Source organism: Cynocephalus volans, chromosome 1 (genome assembly GCF_027409185.1).
Source record: "Cynocephalus volans isolate mCynVol1 chromosome 1, mCynVol1.pri, whole genome shotgun sequence".
Taxonomy (NCBI): Eukaryota; Metazoa; Chordata; class Mammalia; order Dermoptera; family Cynocephalidae; genus Cynocephalus; species Cynocephalus volans.
Genome location: NC_084460.1, coordinates 239,695,677 through 239,717,071, shown reverse-complemented (window position 1 = coordinate 239,717,071; position 21,395 = coordinate 239,695,677). Strand labels below are relative to the sequence as shown.

The following is a 21,395-nucleotide window of genomic DNA, read 5'->3' as shown; positions in this document are numbered from 1 at the left end:
GCCCACTGATTTGCTGAATTTCTTTGAGCAAATTACTGGATTTCTTTGTACTTTCTGGGGTGCTTATGGCTCTAAAGTTACATGAATATATGATTTGATTTTTTGAATATTTTAATAGACAAAATGTAGATATTTAGAAAATTCCATAGATTTTATATATGAAATAACGTCCTACTTAGTTGGAAACCTATATATAACAAGAGTCTCAAATCCACAGGGGCAGGATGGTTTGTAGATAACCAATGAGCCCTGGTCACCTCTCTGCAGGGGGCAGCTTCTGCTTGGCTACAGGGGACCGGTGCTACTTGAGACCAGAAATCTAGTGTTGCCCAAACTTGCAATTTATCAGGAGAAACCAGAAAATTGGATATTTATATGAAATCTTCTGATTTCCTAATGTTGGTAATGAATACAACTAAAAAAATAATACTTTATATACCAAAGAAAACATGTCTGTGTGCAAAATTCAGTATGCTAGCCTGCAGTTTATGACCTTTGCTGGATGGGAAAAAGTCTTTGACTTCTTATCATAAATACAGATAGTTTTACTACTGAGCATGAAATGTGTTTTAAAGCTGCATATTCTGTATTTCAGGATAGTCGTATTTTTGATGGCCAGTTCCTCAGACTATTTTGGAAAAACCAAGATGTTGTAGGTTTTTACCCCCCCATAATTAGCCTGGCTGTTTTTATTTTTATTTTTAAGATTACTCTTATAATCAGAAGAAATAATGCTGATAATTCTACATTATAAAAATTTCAAAAATTTCAGAAATATGTTGAAAGTGAATGTCTTCTCTTTCCTGCTGTACATCACCACTGTGTTTGTGTTATGTATTCTCATACTTCCAGATGATACCATACCATTGATCTTTAGTTTCATTCAGAGCTTGCTTAAAGCCACATATTAATCATTGTTTATGAGAAGTGTGTGGAGGGTCACAATAATAACTGATATGTTGTAACTTCATTTGTTTTTACTTCCCTAAAATTTGTGTAATGATAACTACACTTTCTAGTTTTACTGTCTTTTTAAGTAATGCACCAATGCATAAGGTGTGTTACGAATACGGCCTGTTAAGCAGTTTTGATGCTCCTTCCAGGATTCACGAGGCATTTAAGCTCCTAATTTCACCGAGTGTTCTTTACATGGACACAGTGAGGGCATAGTTTTCAGTGCCTTGAAGCTTTTCCCTCAATAAAGGGCAAAGGCATAGTATGTATCATTGCTTTGGAGATAATGTAGTTTTTGTAATTTAGACATATTTCAAAGTGTTTTAAGCAACAGAAAATGGAGCTTTGAATGTAAAAGGTTTCAGGTGAATAGGGACATGACATGAAATGTAAAAATGTATAGTCATTTTCCTAATACTATATCAGTAAGTATGTGTTTCTACAAAGTATATTATACTGAATAATATACAGTATTCTAAACTGTGTTTATTTAAGAATATTGACAACTACTCTGTTGCTTTGCCTCCCACGGATTTGTCACCCCTTTTCCCCTGGGTGATGGAGCTGCCAAAGATTACTCAAAGCCCATCTCTTCTGAGCAGTGAGAAGCCTCAAAAAGAGGTTAATCTCCCGGAACCCTCAAGATAGAGGCATTCCTTCCACTTGGGAAATTAACCACAAATTGGGGTTCTCTTCCGGCATTTATTCTCTAGACCAGCAAGTTACAGGAAGAGAACATAGGTGGGGGGTTTTCTAAGTACAGTTTAACAAGTTTAACAATAGGCATTCCATAATGCAATTTTCAAGAAGTTGATCCACCAACAAAAGGCTTGATCTTAGAAAACATTCCTTCTCCCTACAGAAGCTTCCCAGTATCTTTACATATCGATCAGTAACCTGTCTGTCTTTGAGCCAGCAACCTTGCTGTGTTACAATTTTTTATCTTACAACAGACACTATATAGCCTGGGGAAAATTTCCCATCCTTTGCAAGGTCAATATGTGAAACTGCAAGGCTTTGGAAAACCAGGCCCTGTGAAGTACATTTGTTTTATGCATACTTCACACTACTCTGAATCAAATCTGTGCTCTGTGATGAGCCTGTCTTCTTGAGATAGGGAATCCTTGGGAATTAGACTTTAAACAATTAATTACACAATTATTTTAGTAAGAATTGTGGAAAGGACACTGAAAAAGTATAGTGTGCTGCTAAGTGTGTATAATGAGGGGATGTGAAGTCACCTGGGGGCTCTGGAATGGTTCTCTTGAGGAAATGATATTTGAGCTGAATTATGTAAGGACTGTGTGCAAATTAAATGGGCAAAAGCTTGGAGATGGTGGTATCATTCCAAGGAGAATGAATTGCTTAGAGATGGCCCTGAGTGGAAAGAGCCATGGCTTGTTCTAGGAGCTGAGAGAAAGTGGCGGTAGTGCAGAGAACAAAGGAGAGGTATGCAGCCATCAGATCAGAGGTATGTGGGACTATAAGCCACATTAAGGATTACATCTGTTCCTTTAGATATGATGACTATAAATGTGTTATTCAAACCAGACCACCTGAGAGTAAAAGGGTGTGCTACCAATAATTAAGTGGGACATTTGGCACTGTACCTGCAAGAATTTTCCAACTTAAAATGTCAGCAGTGCTGAGGTTGAGAAACTCTGATTTAGAGACTTGATCCGATTCAGGTTTAATTATTTTTGGTCTGGTTCTCACTTTTTGTGATGTTAGGGACTATTGATTATTGCCCAGTTTCATTAATTTGTTAGGTACTTACAAGAGGGAAATATTCCAATCCTTCCTTCCTTCCTTTCCTTCTTTTCCTATTTGGAATACCTCTATAAAGATAAACTATCCTTCATCAATTATTGGTTATCCTGAGCTATAGTTCATATGGTAAAGGTGAATTAAATGCCTGATGTTTGCCCTATCTTTACCAGCTAATAACAATTTATATTTTATTCCAGGTTGATCTCCTATCAAGAGTTTTTGGCATTTGAATCTGTTTTATGTGCTCCAGATTCCATGTTCATAGTGGCTTTTCAATTGTTTGACAAGAGTGGAAATGGAGAGGTCACATTTGGTAAGGGAAAAAAAAGATTATAAATGATAGGTAAAGTTAGCAATGCTGGTCCAGTGTTCAATTGCTAAATCTAGTAACTGAGTATAGATTTCTGCTTATTTAGGACCTAGTCAATAAGTGAAGTATTAATTTCCTAAAAGGATTTACACAGATAAAAATGATTTTATTTTCCATAAAGCATTAGACTATTGCAAAAAATTAAGGAAGCTAAGAATGCTGTTGCTTCAGCTCATTGAGTCACTCACAATATCACATTCCTAAAATAGGTGGCGTAAAATTTTCTTGTTCTGGGCCAGCTTGAACAAAATTCTTTATTAAGTAGGCCATGAACAACATCAAGCAATCTTCTCCTTCTTTAAGGGATTTTTGGATAGAGAGTTCAGTGATTCTCTATAGCATCTTTGGAAAATTGCTGCTGTCATTTTAACACCAAGAATGGGACTGAAGAAGGGAGTTAAAGCAAGATCAGTTAATGTTCTTTGAACCGCCATTTTAGATTTTTGGTTTTAGGAAACAAGGGTAAAATACTAAAATTGCCATCTGAGTTGGATGTGGAAATTGATTTAAATCAATTTAAATTTAAGTTTAAATCCTTTGGTAGACATATATTGACTACACTGTTGATGTCTCACAAGTGTACAGAGGAGGATTTCTATTTTTAAAGATGTTTATTTACAGAAATTAGTTTATGTTTAGTGAAAGCATTGGCTAGTTTTTCCCACAACAGCCTTTTTAATAAAAACAATGTAGTATTTTCAAAGACCTTGAGCCCCTGCCCCCTTTTTTAATATTTGAAATTTTTCTAATTGTGGTAAAAAACACATAACATAAAATTTACCATTTTAACCATTTTTTAAGTGTACAGTTCAGTAGGGTTAGTGTTAAGTATATTCACATTGTTATAAAACAGATCTCCAGAACATTTACATCTGGCAAACTGAACTTGAGCCCCTTTTATGGTGTGATTGGTGTGAATATTTGTAGAGAAACCTTTGAAAATTGGGCTTTCCCTGAGCCACAGAATTAAATATTTATTCACCATGGTATTAGAATTGTAAAACAGATGCTCTTTAGTTAAGCCTGAAGGAAGAAGTATCACTATTGTGGGGAGAATGGTGAGAAAATACAAGTAAATCAGAAGGACCAGTGTCATCTTGGCCATAACCTTGGTGGGCACATTTTACAGCTTGGCACTGATTGCTTCCTTCCTTCTGCCCAATTGTCTTCTGTATGAGAAGATTTTCCTATATAAATACTATGCAGAGGACTTTAGATTTCTTCATATAGCTTGGCATTCTCCCTGCTTTGGAGCAAACTCTGGCCATTTTGCCTCCTGATGTTGACTTTCCTCAGAAACACCTCGAGTTTGTAGTTTAAAACACAAAACCTCTGTTATCTCCTCATTCAGCATTAACCCTGTACTACTAAGAATGCTGTATTCTCTATTTTCAGTAGGTATCACACATATGTGTCTCACTTCCAGATGTGGTACAGAAATGCTTAGGAAACAACTTGGTACACGTGTTTGAGTTAGTTATAGTATACCTGTGCTTATATCATGTGTGCGTTAAAAATTAGATTTCTCAAAAACAAATTCTAATTTATTTTGTCCCCCTACCCTGGTATCATAGTTCTTTGTGTCTGCTCCATTTGGTTACTTTTCCCAACTTCTTTTAAAAAATAAGTTACTCAAATCACTTCATCTAGCAGACTAGCAGTAGAGACCTGTGCTATCATTGATTAGTAGATTAAAATGAGTGTAGGAAATAGCTAGATGGTTTATACACACTTTATTTCATGCGAATGAAAGTTTGTAGTTATTAGATCCCAACTTTAACATTTCATAGGTCTTTTATTCTTCTCTCAGATTGTGAGTTATGAGTTAGAATTTCAAGAAATATAATTAGGATCAAAAACAAAACAAATCAGTTTTAGTTTTTACAGGATCTGGTAGGAACTCAATATATGAACTCTCCAAAATCTTGCTTTCATTCTTCTGCCCATAATCTAGGGACAAGAAGATTATTATGGAGTAAGAAAAGCTGCTCCCTCCTTTTGACATTGTTCCTGGGGTCTCTGGCCAGCTGGATGGCTCTCTTGACGGTGTTGATCTACTTCCTAAGGACCTTGACCATTTCCCCTTCCTGCCCTGCCTCCCTAGTGTTGAGGGTCCATTTTTATACAAATTTTCTTAACTAAAATGAAAGGAATCATAATAAAAGAGAGTAAGTTTAGTTTTATATTTTTAAGAAAAGAAGAAAAGCACTGAAACTGTTCTTATAGCAAATGACATTTAGCAAGATTTCTAAGGCCCACTTATTTCAGGTCGTGAGACTGAGACTACAAAATTTCTGCATAAGGAAATAATTAACTTGAAGTTTATTTTTATAGGGATTTGGTTCTGTGGTGAAGGTCAGTTTTTGTGTTTGTACACACTAAATAAAATGAATTGTGCTTATATAGTTATAGACACATATTTAGGTAAAAAGAAATTTTAGATCCATTCTAACTAGAATTAAGTTCTTTTCACCAAATGGCCTTATGCTTTCTAGTTTGGAGCTATTTCAAGTATAATTTTCTCATGTGCACAAGAGGAAAGAAAGCTGGGAGAGAATATTGGATGCAGTGTGCGACAGAGTGGGGAAAAATATTATGCCATCATTATCTCTTATGGACTATGATGATGATGTTACCTGTATACGTGTATATATTGTTCTCATCTATGCTTTTGTGTTTTAGATATGCTTTTTATACACATTAAATTATATACACTTAAACTGTGTGTATCTTTGCAAGTGGTATTGATATAAATAGCAACACTGAACATTTATTAGAGTGCTAGACAAGGGTTTTTTGTTGTTAGAGATACCTCCACTCTGGGAGAGAGGAATTAAATTGAGGCCTTGGTAATCTATCGGAATGTGAAAGCTTAGGAAATGGGTACTAGAGTTTTTTAAAGAGTGAATAAAACCATTAGTTAATTGTTTTCTGTTTGATGTTCCGTTAATAAAACTTCTAACACATGCAGTGGATAATCACTTAATGGCTTGTATATCTGTTACTGCCAGGTGGCATGAGCCTTGTAGGGGCCATTGCATGACTGGTGTGTGCTAGATACAGTGTAAATTTGCCTTGGTTTCACGTACTGGATGTCCTGCTTGATAGAATTAGTTTGAGGTAACCTAGATAAGCAGTTATACTACATTGTGTTGTCAATAGCTGCCATGCATTTGTCCCAAATTAAAAAAAGAAAACAAAAAAGCCTACTGCTTTAACAAAGATATAATCATTCTTCAAAAAAACAAATACAACAACAAAACAGCAAACTCTTGTTTATTGACTAATAAATGGGTATGAAACATGTTATATGTCCTAAGTTCTCTATTAAAAATTCATTAACATTGTGTTCCCAAGTGTTTGCCTAGTAATGGGAACTCTTCAAAGTGTACTTTTCCAAAGGTACATCCTCTACCCCTGACTGTAGAACCCTCAAAAATTAGGAATTCCATTTGAATTAATACATATAGGAAAAAAATGTGTTTCATTTGTGTCTCTTAAATAGGATCTTTTTCCCTGAAGGGAGGAATAGATTGAGGTTATTTAGGAATAACCATTGCTATTAATTAGAAGGTTAGGAGATGGAAGCATAGAAATGAAAAAATGTTGTACCCTTTCTCAGCAGAAACAAAGCTAGAAACATGGAATAATATGAAATTCTAATGGTAATAAACACCTAGTTTAATTTGGTAAGAAGTAGAGCTTCACCTGGGTGTTCAAATTAAATAAGGAAGAATTTTTGAGCATCTTTTCTTTGTATTGCTCTCAGATATCACAAAGAAGGTCTTTTTTATTTATTTATTTTTAACACTCAAGGCTACTAGAGTAGTTTATAGAGTCTGAGGTAACAAAAAGGGTGCGGTGTTATTAGTTTTTATGCTGTTTGATGACGGACTGATGAAGCTTCTAGCTTCTATATTAACATATACTCTAAATGTAAGCTCATCTTTCCTAAGAAATGGGCCTTTACATATATTTGGCAGCAGGACTACTCTATTGACTGATTTTACAGTAGTCTCTTCTGGAGGTAGGTAAGGGGATAATAGAAATACTTTCCCCCCAGAGAAACAGAGGAGATCACCCAGGAAACTAATGACCCACCTGGGAGTAGAACCCAGATGTCTGGGACTGAGTCGACATGCTATGTTGGTTGGGACTTCCTCTATAAGTTCCTGTTGTTGGTCTTTTTGTTGTTGTTTGTTTTCCTTTGTTTTCTTTATTGGCTTCCTAGTTGTTCCTGTTCTTTCCCCCTAATTTTTCCTTCATTGAAAAACTCTTCACTTCCACAAGTCTCACAATCATTTTTGTTCAGTTATACACAAGGATATTTACTGTTTGTGGTGGGAGTCCTAAAACCTCTGACTTCACTTTAAGAACTGAGCAAGTGAAACTCAGCTGTTGAGGAATTTTTTCCCCTGACAATAAGAATGTTTGGTCTCAAGCCTATAAGCTGGAAGCAGTGGCTCCTACTGGGCTGGAATCCTTGGAATCAGGATGTCATTGGGCTGATGGTAGGTGGGCTGTGTCACAGGGCTGATGGCTTGTATACCTACAGGAGGAGTTCTCTGGCCACACCGTTGGTACAGCAGCTCCTTCCAGGCTCATTCATGGAACAGGCATGGTGGCAGTCTTGGAGAAGAGTGCCAGCCCCGGTCAGAGGTAATTTTGTACTGCAGAAAGGTGAACAAGACCAGTAGGAAGCTCCCATAAGAACCAGGGGAGGGATGAGGGTGGATGACATGGGGAGACACAGTGTGGGCTGCTGGGGAAGTTAAAACCTCTGTTAAGACATATTTACATAATATATATGCTTCAATGTTTTTTCATCTAGTCTAATCATCATAAGTGACTGATACAGGTAAACTGACTAATGTTACATGTCTGTGAACATTTTTACTTGACCATAGTTGTCACCATTACCTGCCCTCCTGACAAATCATTGTGCTCCTTTCCTTTGAGCAAAGAGAACATAATGACAGGCTACTTTTGTATCTGGCCTCAATTCCCTTTTCAATGGAATTATAAACTATCCCTTTCATAAGCCCATGCTCTGCAGGAAGTGAAAAAGTGGTCTGTTGTTTTCTGTATGTCAGAAAACAAATGGATTCCTATTTCTCTTAGCAGTGCCAACCTAATATAAAACACTAGATCATGATCTTGCTGCTAGGAAGATATAACTGTCTTATCCCTTTCATCCAAGCCAGAATTATGGCCGCTGAAATAGCATTTTTAAGGAGTGCTGTTTAGACCTAAAGATCCTTGTTTGCCACTGGAAAGACGGGATTCTCTCAAGGGGATGGGGGGTGGGGCGGGAATTTGCCATGCAGTTTTAGTTAGATGTATTGGGTATAGTTGAGATTATTGGTATTCTCTTTCATGTCTGCAGGACCTGATAAAACTGGGTAAGACAAGGACATCAGCTGTTTGAGCTGTTGCCTCGTACAAGTATAAGCTCTCCAGTTCTGGAGCTTTTATATAATTTTTTTTTGGTAAGCACATCCTGGTAAAAGTAAGGTGGTGATTATGAATTGGACTTCGAAACTATAGTTGTACTAATTATTTCTGTGATGTTCCTGAATCAGCCTCAGGCAATTGGTAGTGGAAATAATAACAGATGAGAAGTAGAACAGATTTCAAGAGATGCCAAAATAGGTTTGAAATGTTATTAGTTCTAGTAACTATGGTTGTAGCCTGTGACATGGCTGAAATAATTAGAAGTATCTGGGGGTTAGTTAAACCACAGCATTTAATAATGATCATAATGAAACCATATACAGAGCTGTCAAGTGACCACTTTGGGAGAAGTAGGAAATGTCCAAACGTAGACTAACAGGTACAAAACTATGCTATCTACCCTAAGTGAATCATTGTGCAGTATATGCATGTACTGAAACAACACACTGTAACCCCACAAAGTGTACAAGTGAATGTTCAAAAAATTTTTCAATAAAAAAAAAAATCTCCAAACAAATACTTGTGGAAAATGACACTTCTGTATTTGGGGAGATTACTATGAGTAATTTAGGCCATCGTTTTAATTGTTTCAAAGACATTCTAAACACTTATTTGGAGATTGCTAGGAAGTTTATAAAATAGCATTTCTAGTTAAAGCTTTTATTATAGAGATATTTTTCCAAATATAAATTGTACACTGTAAATTTAGAAATCTTTTTTGTGACAGTAGAAAAACATTTTTATAGGTCAATTTTCTTAGTTTGAAAGCTTTTGAATCTGACTTTATTTGATACGGTTTCATAATTGAAATTCTGATTTTCTGACCATATAAAAGGGATTTCATTTTATTCCACCACTATGTAAAAATTATCTAGGTAGCAATATGTTCATTTGTTATGAAATATTTGTTTTGGGAGTTGTAATCTTTAAAATAAAGGTTTCTGTGAAATAATTTATTCCCTTTAATAATTAATATTACTTAATTAAATGTAGTAATTTGTTTCTGCTCTCCATTTATTATTCCACTTTTTTTAGTTGAATGCTTTTTTTGTTAGACCTTAAAAATAAGAAATTAAATTAATTTGGGAATAGAAGCAGCTGATTAATTAAATTAGAAGGATCCTTAAAAATCTTTGCTGATCTACCGTAATATTTTTAGCTTTAAATATTTTTCAAAACCCTTATTTTAATTATCTTATAAACTTTAACATATATTACAACTTGAAGTTTTCTATTAATTTAAGGATAAGCTTTTGTGTTGGTTAGAAACCAGGATCCCATGAATTGCTATTGAGTTAATTCTTTGCTTTTAGAAACAAAAACTCATATATTTAGTTTGTGTAAGGTAAAAATACTTGATGTGATCTGAAAACTCTGAATAAATTGTCGCTTAGACAGAAAATGAATCCTGCATTCCGTCTGAAAGAAAAGAAGAGAATCCCATCTCCCCAGTGACATCCAATGCCTTCTTCCAACTTTGCTGATTGCTGCAATCTATTCATAGCCATTATATTGAGTCCAGACTGGTAGGATTTCCAGTTCAGGATTCTTATGCTCAGCCACCTCAGTAGTAATGCTTTTATTAATAAAAAGGGTATATATAACTAAAGGGAATCCATTAAGCCATTTACAATATGAGATCAGTATCTTATTCAAAGAGTTTGCAGAAATTAGAGAAAATAGTGTAGTTGGAGGAGATAATAAAACATCTAACCTGTATTTACTAATTCTCTAGCATAATGATAGCTGTTAATAGTAAAACGCTTTCACTAATAAAATTGGCTTAAATTTGACAATAATTTTGTTCTTAAGACATCAGTAAAACAGGCTTCCTGCTTTCTTAACTTTGTTAATGAATTTTTTTTTTTTTTTTTTTTTTGGCATGAGCTTCTAAGTCAGTCTATCCAGTCTATGCTTGTTAAAGTACCAGTCATTTGTGAATTGATTTTTACCATACATGTAGAACTGTGTAAGAAAGTGAATGACATTAGTGCATGAAGACAAGCTGCCAGAGAGGCTTTGGTTGTATATATTACACAGTGTGACTGGTTCCTATCTAAAAGTTAGTGTACCATGTTTAGTTCTTTATTTAAAAGTGAATCACTAAAATCACTTATCTTAAAATATTTTAATAGTTCAGACTAATAATCATGGATTTTATGGGAATTTTGAAGCTTTGTGTCAAGATCATATTTTTGACAATATCCGAAGCTTTTAATAAGGTGCTTGCTGCTGAGCTAATGATATGCTTTTGGTAGTATTTCTTATACCTATCTTCAATAGACATATTCAGGCTAGTGTGAATGTAATAATCAAGCCTCAATCAAACCATACTTAGTATGACAAATATTGCATTATACTGTAATTTAGGTATTCATGCTTCCGATAAAGGGCTTAATTTGACTCCTTGAGAAACCGGGAAAACACTATTGATTTTATACTGGAGTATAAAGTAGCAGTCATTTATATTGCAAGATATAAATCACTTCCTAATTAAAATCAAATCAAGAGAAATTAAGAATCTCACGGCCTTATATGTAATGGTACACAATCTTAAATGTAAAATTATGCTTTACATCAGTTGTCTTCCTGTGCATGGGTTTCTGGGCACACAAAAAAATTTGCAGTTAATCATAATAGATGCAGATGCTGTTGACTTTTAAAACTTCTCTTAATTTTTTTCTGTAGGAACATTGCAGTGGATTAAATTACTTATTCCAGATATAATCGATTTATTTTTGTTTTCCCTTTTAAGAAAATGTGAAAGAAATTTTTGGACAGACAATTATTCATCATCATATCCCTTTTAACTGGGACTGTGAATTTATTAGACTGCATTTTGGGCATAACCGGAAGAAGCATCTTAACTACACAGAATTCACACAGTTTCTCCAGGTAAGCTTAGTTTTCAAAACTGGTGTAAATATATACTATTCTTACTTTATCTCCTTCCCTTTTATTTTTTATTAAATTTCTTACAAAATTAGAAGTTTCCTGTAGCATTTCACCCCCATTTTTCATTCTCCACTAATGAGAAGCAACTTCCTTAAATTCTTATAGCTGTTTCTTTCAGTGTTTACATACATGTATTTAGATAGTAAACTTGTGTTGGCACCTCTACCTTTTAATTTTTTACTTTTAGGTTTTTTTTTTTTTTTTTAATTGAATTCCAACTATAGAAGATCAGTAGCTAGTTTTTCACATCTCTCTCCCTACCACAGACTTGGACATTTTCCGTCCTCCTGCTCCCCCCATATAATTATGTCTTGATTCTGCTTAGTTTCATAATCATGCGAATTAGTGTAATTTTGTAAATACTATTCATAACTAAAAGAATTACTTTTCTTTGAATTTCTAGCTTTTATTTGTTTTGTTTCTAGGTGTAATGCTAACTTGTCCTTAAACTTTTCTCTGTTATTAAAATCTCTTTTTAATATGGTCAAAACACATTAGGTATTCTATCAGTTTAATCTTCTTGGAGCTTTCCCGGAGCTTTCTTTCTTTTAAAAAAAAAAAAAAAATTGAGATAAAAGTAGCATAACATAAAATTAACCATTTAAAAGTTTACAATTTTGTATATTCACAGTGTTTTGCAGCCACCTCTATCTAGTTCCAAAACATTTTCCCCAAAAGAATAACCTTGTACCCACTGCTTTTTTTGTTTTGTTTGTTTTGGTGGCTTGCAGGTACAGGGATCTGAACCCTTGACCTTGGTGCTATAACACTGCATTCTAATTAACTGAGCTAACTCGCTAGCCCTCCCTGTACCCATTAATCAGTCACTTACCATTCCTGCTTCCCCCAGATTCTGTCAACCACCAATCTGCTTTCTGTTTCTGTGAATTCACCTATCCTGGAAATTTCATATAAATGGAATCGTACAATATGACCTTTTGTGTCTGGTTTTTTTTACTTAGCAGAATGTTTTCAAGGATTATCCGTGTTGTAGCATGTGTCAGTACTTCATTCATTTTTATAGCTGAATAATATTTCATTATATGAATATACCATATTTTGTCCATCCATTCGACAGTTGATGGACATTTGGGTTGTTCCCACCTTTTGGCAATTGTGAGTAGTGCTGCTATGAGTATTCATATACAAATATTTGTTTGAATGTCTGTTTTCAGTTCTTTCGGATTCACACCTAAGAGTAGAATTGCTGGGTCATATGGTAATTTTATGTTTAACACCAGACTGTTTTTCACAGCAGCTGCCTCTTTTTCCCGGTGCTTTCTGACCTGCCTCATGGTGAGAAGCCTGACTTTGTAAGCTTACTGCATAGCTGACATTCTTTGATCTTCCTTTACCTTGATCTTCAAGAATCTATTTGCCTTTCTGTTGAGTCTCCTGTTTGCTGGATTTCATCTCTTTCTTTATCATGGCTTACTTCTTTTTGGTGGAATGCTTACTGTGGTGTCTTCCTAAGGAAAGTAAAATAAAAACTTTTTGAGACTTTTTATATCTGAAAGCCTCTTACTCCATCATTATACTTAAATAGTTTGGCTGAGTACTGAATTATAGTAGGAATTTATTTTCCTCATAATTTTGGAAGCATTTCTCTTTTGTTTTCTAGCTTCCAGTGTTGCCACCGAGAATTCAGCACCACTCTCATTCTTGATTCAGTTTGAAACTTCTTTTTTCCACTCTGGAGGGTTTTAAGATTCTTTTCTTTTTTTTCAGTATTCTGAAATTTTATGATGATATTCCTTTGTATGTTTATTTTTACTCATTTTGCTGGGCTCTTCATTTGATGGGCTTTTCTAATCTTAAAACTTAAGTACTTCAATTCTTGAAAATTGTCATTTTTTTATTCCACTTTTTTCCTTTTCTAGGACTGCTAAATATTAAATTTATGATCATTTAGTGTTCTTTCCTGTTTTTTTCTGAACCTTCAATTAGGTTTTTTATTTTCATCATATTTTTAATTTTCAGGAGCTCTTTTTGATTCTCTGAATATTACTTTTTAAAAAATAGCATACTGTTCTTGTTTCACAGATGCACTATTTTCTCTCACCTCTCCAGGATTTTTTGGTTTTTAAAAAAGTTTTCTTCTCCCTGCAAAGTGTCTGTTTCCTCCAAGTTTCTTTTCTTTTTTTTTGTTTGGGTCTCTGTTTTTCATGCTAGTGGCTTTTATCACATGTCTGATGGTCCTCTGCTCAGATTTAATATTAGAGCTTATTGGGAGCTTTGGGTTCATGGTAGGACTTATTAACTCTGGAGCTTACTGTAAAGTTCTCTGACTGGGCTGTTTTATTGGGAGTCCTCTGATGTCTGAATGTTCAGGTCATTTCTTTTGGACTGAGGAATCAGAGAAGAATTATCTGGTCTTTCGTCTGGAATATTAGATCTGGATTTTGACATTCTGGTTGCTGAGTAAGAGAAGAGGGTTGGAGGTCTCAGTGTTCAGTATGGAGATGGACTTTCAGTTTACTACCTTTTTTCAGTGTTGTATTCTCCCTCTCATTTGTGCCTAGTCTCCACTAGTCCAGAGATCCAGTTAAACTCTCCAGACAGTTAACCTCCAGTCTTCTTCCAGGGTTGAGAAAGGGTAGAGGCTTGGCTGTGTTGACAAAGGCAAGTAACTAACTGCTTCTTAAACAGACTTCCATCTAAGCCTCCTGTTTTCTGCTCCACCTTCACTGTCACTTACCAGTGCAACCAATTTCTGAGTCTTTTGGGGGGGGGGGTTCTCTGTATATAGGATTGCTTTTTGGCTTTCCCCACTTTTAGTTTTCTTGGGTCTGCTAAGTCAGTTGTCATTTGCACTTCTGCTTTTTACTATTAAAAGTGTGCTTGCTGTCTTCTTTTTTTCTGTTCTGTTTTGTTTGTTTGTTTGTTTTCTGTTTTTTTCCTTTACTGTGATTTTAGTGGAGAGTGGCGTTTTGGAAGACAGTGAAGTTAAATGTAAAAGTTCAGTCTCATCAAAAGTCACACTGTTCCTGAAGCTCTGCTATTTTCACCTCGTAGTTAGATAAATTCATTTTCAAGTGCATAAGATTTTTACCTTAGCATAACCTCCTTTCTTCATTCTTTCCCTTGATTCCCCTATCTACCCAGCCCCCCACCCTTTAAATCCAGAAGCAGGATTTATTTATGTTACCTTTCATAAGCCTGCAGTATTGTTTTTCATTAGAGTAGTCACAAGTTTAAAATCTATGCCCTTTACGTGTGAGCATTTGTAGAACCCTGTGCTTGTTCTAACACTTCCACTGCCCATCTGACTCACCTTGTAAAATACTCAAACTTGAAAAGTTGAAAATATTATACATTTGGGAGCTGATTTTAATAAAAGGAAATGTCCTTCCAACTAGCACTTTTTAAGACTCTTCCAAAGATGACTTTCTCTCATTGTTGTTTCCCTTGCATTTACTGAAGATATTTTACAATATCTATTATACCCTGATATTTTAATTGTACTATGTAAACTGAGAGCTTTATGTATGGAGCTTCTTTTTTTCTTTGTTTAGCTCATTTTGAAGTCTTTAATTTTAATTTTTTAAACTTTTTATTTTGGAGGACTTAAAGTATGTTTAAAAGTAGAGAGAATAGTGTAATGAACCCCCTGATACCCATCAACCAGCTTCAGCAGTTAACAGCTATTGACCATTCTTGTTTTATCTGTACTTGTAACCCTGCCTTCTACAGGATCATTTGGAAGCCAGTCCCACACACTCTATAATTTAATCTGCGATACTTCAAATATATAACCTTTAAAAGAAAAATAAGAGTCCTTCAACTGTTGACCTTATAGAAAACAGAAAACCTATTTATTTATTTATTTATTTGTGGCTGGCCAGTATGGGGATCTGAACCCTTGATTGAAGATCTGTTCTTCTAACATTACTATTTCAATGAACATTCTGCTCCATGTTTAAGATAAAGATTCACATTTTCTTTAGTGCTGAGCATAATTAATAAGGCTAAATTGTACCCATGTTGCCATTGGATGTTTCTGGGAGATTAAGACATATGCACAAGGAAAACGAAGGCATAACAAAGAAAGAAAAACAAAGGAGGAGTGAGAAAAGGAAAAGGTATACAACAAGACTGAGAGCGGACCTGTGTCTGTTTCTAATGTTGTTTAGAAATATCCTTGCCGTGGGGACCACTTTTAACCAAGTTAATGAAGTGAAAACGTTCTGCTCTATTTGAAGGGTAAAGTGGTTGGAGTGTAGGTGATGGGAGGATGGAGTAAGTTAGGGGGAATTACTGAAGTAGAAGAGTGGAATAAAAGAAAAACTTTGTCAAATCGTGCTGGTTGTTTATTTTGTACTCTTTATCTGTCATACATATTTATCAGTTGTTTGTTTCTCCACTTATATTGATACTTTTTGTTTTGATATTTCCTCAAAGTTATCATTTAGGTTTTTTTTAAGTTAAAAAACTATTGCATGATTTAATAAGTTTGATAGACTTGTGTCCATCAACCTGCTAAGAAATTTTTTAAGTTAGTTTTATTGTTAAATATCATACGAATGCAGAAAAGCACATAAAACAAATGCATAGTTCAATGAATTATTATAAATAAATATTATAAAACAAAAACCTGCTAAAGTAATTTTAATGTCTTTAAATTACCATTGAGATATCACAAGTAATAGGAAAATATAATTAAATAAGAATGGTTAGACCTCTACCAAAAACTGTTTTAAGTGTTGGAAAAAGGTAAAGCAACCTTTGTAAAAAAAAAAAAAAAAAAAAAAAAAGTAAAGCAAACCTTTGATTTGTAGACTTTGATAAACAAATGGCAGTGAAAATTATAATATTTAATCTTACCTTTGAATAATATTTACATACATAGATATTTCCAGAGTTGCAAATAGTGTGAAAATAATACTCAGTAGTATCATAATTGTGTTAATGGGTTTATTTGGATTATGTCATGGGTCTCCAAGGCAGAAGTGCTCTGATTTTGACTTTTATATAGTACTCAGGGGGAATATTGGCACATTTTGTTGTTTTTATTGATATCACTTATTGCAAAGTTTGGCTGCCCACTAGTTCAAAAGTTCAGAGATATTCTGGATTGTTTTACAGTTTATGAGTAACTGTGCCCAAAGCCAGAAAGAGTGATAGCTGAACACTACTTATGCAGTTTGTTATTTGTAACTTCCATTTTAGAATTACTAATTATTGTACTTACCAGTTGGTAGAGTTTCTCACTGAGTTCATTTTTAAAAATTGTTTGAAAAAATGAACTCTCATTCATCTAAAGAGAGAGAGAGACTCTGGTTGCAACATTTAAAATTGAAAAACTGAAAATGAGTTCGAATTCTTAATTCAAGAAGTACTCTTGGATGACAGTAAAGCCTTCAAGCAGGAGAGAATAATTACCATATATTTTAAAGTCTGAAACAAAGCACTGAAAACATTATACTGTATTTGTTTCAGTGATGAAAACTTTTCAAGTAAAATCTGAAGATTCTTTTTTTCCTTTCTTTTTTTTTTTGTCTTTTTCATGACCGGTACTCAGCCAGTGAGCGCACCGGCCATTCCTATATAGGATCCGAACCCGCGGCGGGAGCGTCGCCGCGCTCCCAGCGCCGCACTCTCCCGAGTGCGCCACGGGCTCCGCCCTTTTTTTCCTTTCTTTATTGCTATGTTCTGATCTATTTGTTTTCTTGAGGAGTAATACGTAGGACATTTTCAAGAAAACACATGCTTCTTAAAAGAAATTAAAAGTTTCGTTGTAAATTCAGAACTGTACATTGTTTCTGTAGTAAGTACATGTGGGAGAGGATGTCTGTCCTTTCTTCCTTTCCAAAACCTATGCTTGGAATGTGCTTTTAACCAATTTAGTGCCCTATTTCTAATTTTTCTCTGCAGGAGCTACAATTGGAACATGCAAGACAAGCGTTTGCACTGAAAGACAAAAACAAAAGTGGCATGATTTCTGGTCTGGATTTCAGTGACATCATGGTTACCATTCGATCTCACATGCTTACTCCTTTTGTGGAGGAGAATTTAGTTTCAGTAAGTAAAAAGCAAGTACTTTAACTTTCTGTTTCCTCAAACCTTTTGAACCATTGGGTCCTGGAATGCCTCCCTGGACCCATATGACTCTCAACTATTCAAACTTCCTGCTTGGTTGGTAGAAGGTAAATGGGTGTGTGTGTGTGTATAACAGAGGTAGAGGTGATCGTGAGTGGTCTTTCCCTATATTATAACTTCATTCAGAGCCACCATCTTGCTTTTGTATCATTCCGAATTGTTTATTTCCCTTTGTAGAGTCCAGTTCAAGAGAAACAAGAGAGTTCGTAGACAAGGTGGAGCAATTACTTTTTTCCAGTGGGCAGAACCTCTGCCAGACACTACTGCCTTCATTTTGGCCTTTTTCCACCCCACCAGGCTCCCAAAGTTTTGCTAAAAGGGTGGCTCCTTCCTTTGTTGCCTTCAGGGTGCTGTCTGCTGGTGGGATCATCACTGGACTCTGCACTGTTTTAATAACCGTGACCATGGCAGAAGGTATGGAGGAAATGTGGGCCCATCAGCCTCTGTGGCTCACTCCTCTCTCTGCCCCTTCACCTGTGCATTCAGTCTGTATGCACCAGACAGGTTTTTGTTCTGTCAAACTGCTAATCTCTATAAAGTAATCAATAGCAAACTCATGTCATCCACTTCCTCACACAGAGTGGTAAAACTTTCATCACTTACCCGTTTTCTTGTTCATGCATTGTACTTAGGTATAAGTTCTTGATTACTTCTTATTTTGAATGGAGGGAAGCCAATGAGTGCTGTTGTTGTTTCAGCTGAAGATCATTATCCCTGATTTAGACTGGGGTAGAAAGATCAACTTCTGTTCTTTTTCTTCAGTGAATTTGAACATGGGGGATGTCACTTTCTCCTACACATTTTACCTTCTTGACACCAATCCCCCTTACCCTCATCTCATACTCCAAAAAATCAAAGAAGAAGACAAAGAAAAGAGGGAAGGAAGGATGGAAGAAGGAAAGAAAATCCTAAAGGGAAGGGCTCACTCAGTAGTTTAGGGTGAGGAGACCCATTTAATACTTTCCAACTGGGTTAGATAGACGTGTTATAGCCTCAGTTTACCAAAAGCCATTTCCAGTCCTCAGAGAAATATATTTAATAATTTGAGTCCTGCTTTTGGGTCACTGGTATCCAAATTCAGGTTAACAGAAATATAGTCTATATTTGGGTTAAGGCATGTGTGTGAGGGGTGGTGGAGGTGGATGCATTTGCCCATGATTACCTACACTATTCATAATAGACTTTTTTGATTACAGTTATCACTCTGGTATTTCCATAAGCATTTCTTTGAGTTTTTAGTAGAGAATGTTTTCAATCATATGGGTTCCTCTGACTTCTGGCTTGGAAATTAGGCTTTTGCAAACTATGAAAAATATTCTCTTTTGAGTTTATGTCCAAGTGGTGGGCAGAGGAAGAAATTACCTTTCACCCTGCAGAGGTAATGAAGGCCACGTTGCCCTTCATCCCAGGCATGTGAAAGCCTCTTTTGTGCTGTTCCACTGAATATAATAGTGAATAAATCCTCTCCAGATTTTGTGTAAATTTTTTGGAGTTTTTGGTAATTGTACTTTTCATGATATAGATTCAGAGTCCAGCACAGACTGTTAAGTATCTTAATTTTAACAATGGCTTTAAAAAAAAAAAAGATTAGGAAAAGTTGATATAATGAAATAGTCTTAAATTTTAAAGTTACTACTTGGTTTTTGTGTATGTATGTGAGAAAAGAGAAATTTTTTAAATGTTCTTTATATTGTACACTGATGTTTCATTTATCTAGGACTAGTAGGAGTTCCATAGTTGAGGGTCTTGAAAATCCTGTTTAAATAACCATTGTTTTTGATCTGTGATAATTATATTTGTTGTTTCTGACCTTATAGATAGATGAACCATGAAGTCCAACTTCCAGATGTTGCTTTCTTCCTTAAAATCTAAATTACATGCCCTTCCCTAAGGGCATGAAATGCACTGAGTGTTTCAGTATGATACTTTTCAACCAGTATTTATGGACTGGTTGTTAATCATTTTAATAATGATGACTCCTTTGGATCCTCTTTGAGAAAAGTTCAGTGTCCATAAACATGTGTTTTTGTTTATTTTTTACTTTTTGTTTTTCATTTCCTAGGCAGCTGGAGGAAGTATCTCACACCAGGTTAGCTTCTCCTACTTCAATGCATTTAACTCCTTACTGAATAACATGGAGCTTGTTCGTAAGATATATAGCACTCTAGCTGGCACAAGGAAAGATGTTGAAGTCACAAAGGGTAAGATTTTAAAAATACGTATTGATTTAAATCTCAGCATTTTCCCTTTTCCACACCTAGGCATGAGGTTGTTCTAAGTTTACCACTTTAAAGCCAGATCTAGAAATATGTTAACATGTATATATAATGCTTCACTTGAGCTTCAAAAATCCAGGTGGATTTAATGGGTTGCTGAGGTCAGGAATGGAAAAGTGGCTTTGACAGTTTTGAAAAGAACCTTGGCCCAGTCTGTCAAACAGGTCAATGGCACTGTGGCAGCAGCTTGTTTGTACTAGGAAGGAGTTGCCACAGAAAGATGGGCAACTTTACTCCTTTTTGTGAATTGTAGCAGGATGTTTTGGATGAATGGAGAATAGCCAATTCTTTTATATTGTAACTCTGGAGACCAAAGAGAATAAACAAGATAAGAAAGGGGATTCTAAAGAGATTGTTTTATCTTTGAAGTTAATTTATCTGTTTTTACTGTTTCATCAGCACCTTAATATTTTATCTTTTACCAGCTTTCAGAAATGCATAGTTATTCTTACATAGTTGAACTTAAGTATTTAAATTCAGTTTTAGATTTTTAAGATAATACTAAAATGCCTTTAGCTTTCAGATTGTATTATAGTTGGTTAAGATAGAATTTTGTTCAGAATTAAGAATCTTCCAAGATTTTAAGATTTTTTCTTTCTCTCTCTTCCAGAGGAATTTTCCCAAAGTGCCATACGTTATGGACAAGTCACTCCATTAGAAATTGATATCCTATACCAGCTTGCAGACTTATATAATGCATCAGGGTAAGTATTCCAATAATTCTTTATGATATTTATTATAGGGAATTTCTTTTAAAACATGTAACAGAAACAGTCGTGTGCTTTCAGTTCATTTTAACAATAGTTTATTTGTTATATAAATTCCAAGAAAGAGAGACAGGCAGATATGAGAAACAGAGGAGAAGAAAGAGGCAGAGGAAGAGAGACAAAGGGTGGAAGGAGATGGGGGGAGAGAGAGAGAGAACAAGGGGGGGGAGAAGGAAGGGAAGAAATAAAGGGGGAAAGGTAAGAGAAGGGAGTAAGAGTTGAGGGACAAGAAAGAGGGAAATGAGGGAAGGAAGGAAAATGAGAGAGAAGGTGAGAGAAATGAGAAGAAGAGAGGGGAAAGACTGATTTTAACTTGGCTTTCTGTAGGTGTTATGAATTTCAAGAGATTTGTACAAATTTGCCTAAATGTATAAATCTTTTCGTTCATTGTAAATGATCATTTTACTAAACAGTATAAACCATTTTGTGTTGGAAAGTATCATTTTCTTGAGATATGCCTGTGACTTTATAGTTCCCCTCACAGACAAGCTCAGATATTTTATGCTTCTATTTTATACATTCCAAAAACTAAAAACCTTATATGCTCTATAAACTAAAGCATATAATTTGCAAAGTCTTATGCAAATCCAAAGGAAAAACCCTTATCCATGGGCACCCAGCAGGCCCTGTGGGAAAGGAGACTTATGGTCTATTAAGAGATCAGATTTCTTTAGTCACCTCTAGTAGTTCTTTAAGTATAGCAATGTCTGAAAAATGGGCTTCAGACCAAGAACTGAGGACTAATAGAAG

General features: G+C 35.1%; 1 protein-coding gene across 2 annotated transcripts in view; it reads left to right on the top strand.

The window, feature by feature from the left end:
• SLC25A12 (solute carrier family 25 member 12) overlaps positions 1-21,395 on the top strand; it is an 87,556-nt gene that overhangs the window by 31,442 nt on the left and 34,719 nt on the right. Inside the window, exons 1-6 of one of the 2 annotated variants that reach the window (XM_063094869.1) lie at positions 2,973-3,037; positions 7,650-7,753; positions 11,304-11,443; positions 17,378-17,524; positions 19,665-19,803; positions 20,489-20,582. In XM_063094869.1, the coding sequence (XP_062950939.1) occupies positions 7,702-7,753; positions 11,304-11,443; positions 17,378-17,524; positions 19,665-19,803; positions 20,489-20,582 (572 nt within the window). In that variant the 5' untranslated portion in view covers positions 2,973-3,037; positions 7,650-7,701. Of the gene's footprint in view, positions 1-2,921; positions 3,038-7,649; positions 7,754-11,303; positions 11,444-17,377; positions 17,525-19,664; positions 19,804-20,488; positions 20,583-21,395 lie in introns of those variants that run through there. The other variant, XM_063094867.1, reaches the window with a different exon arrangement.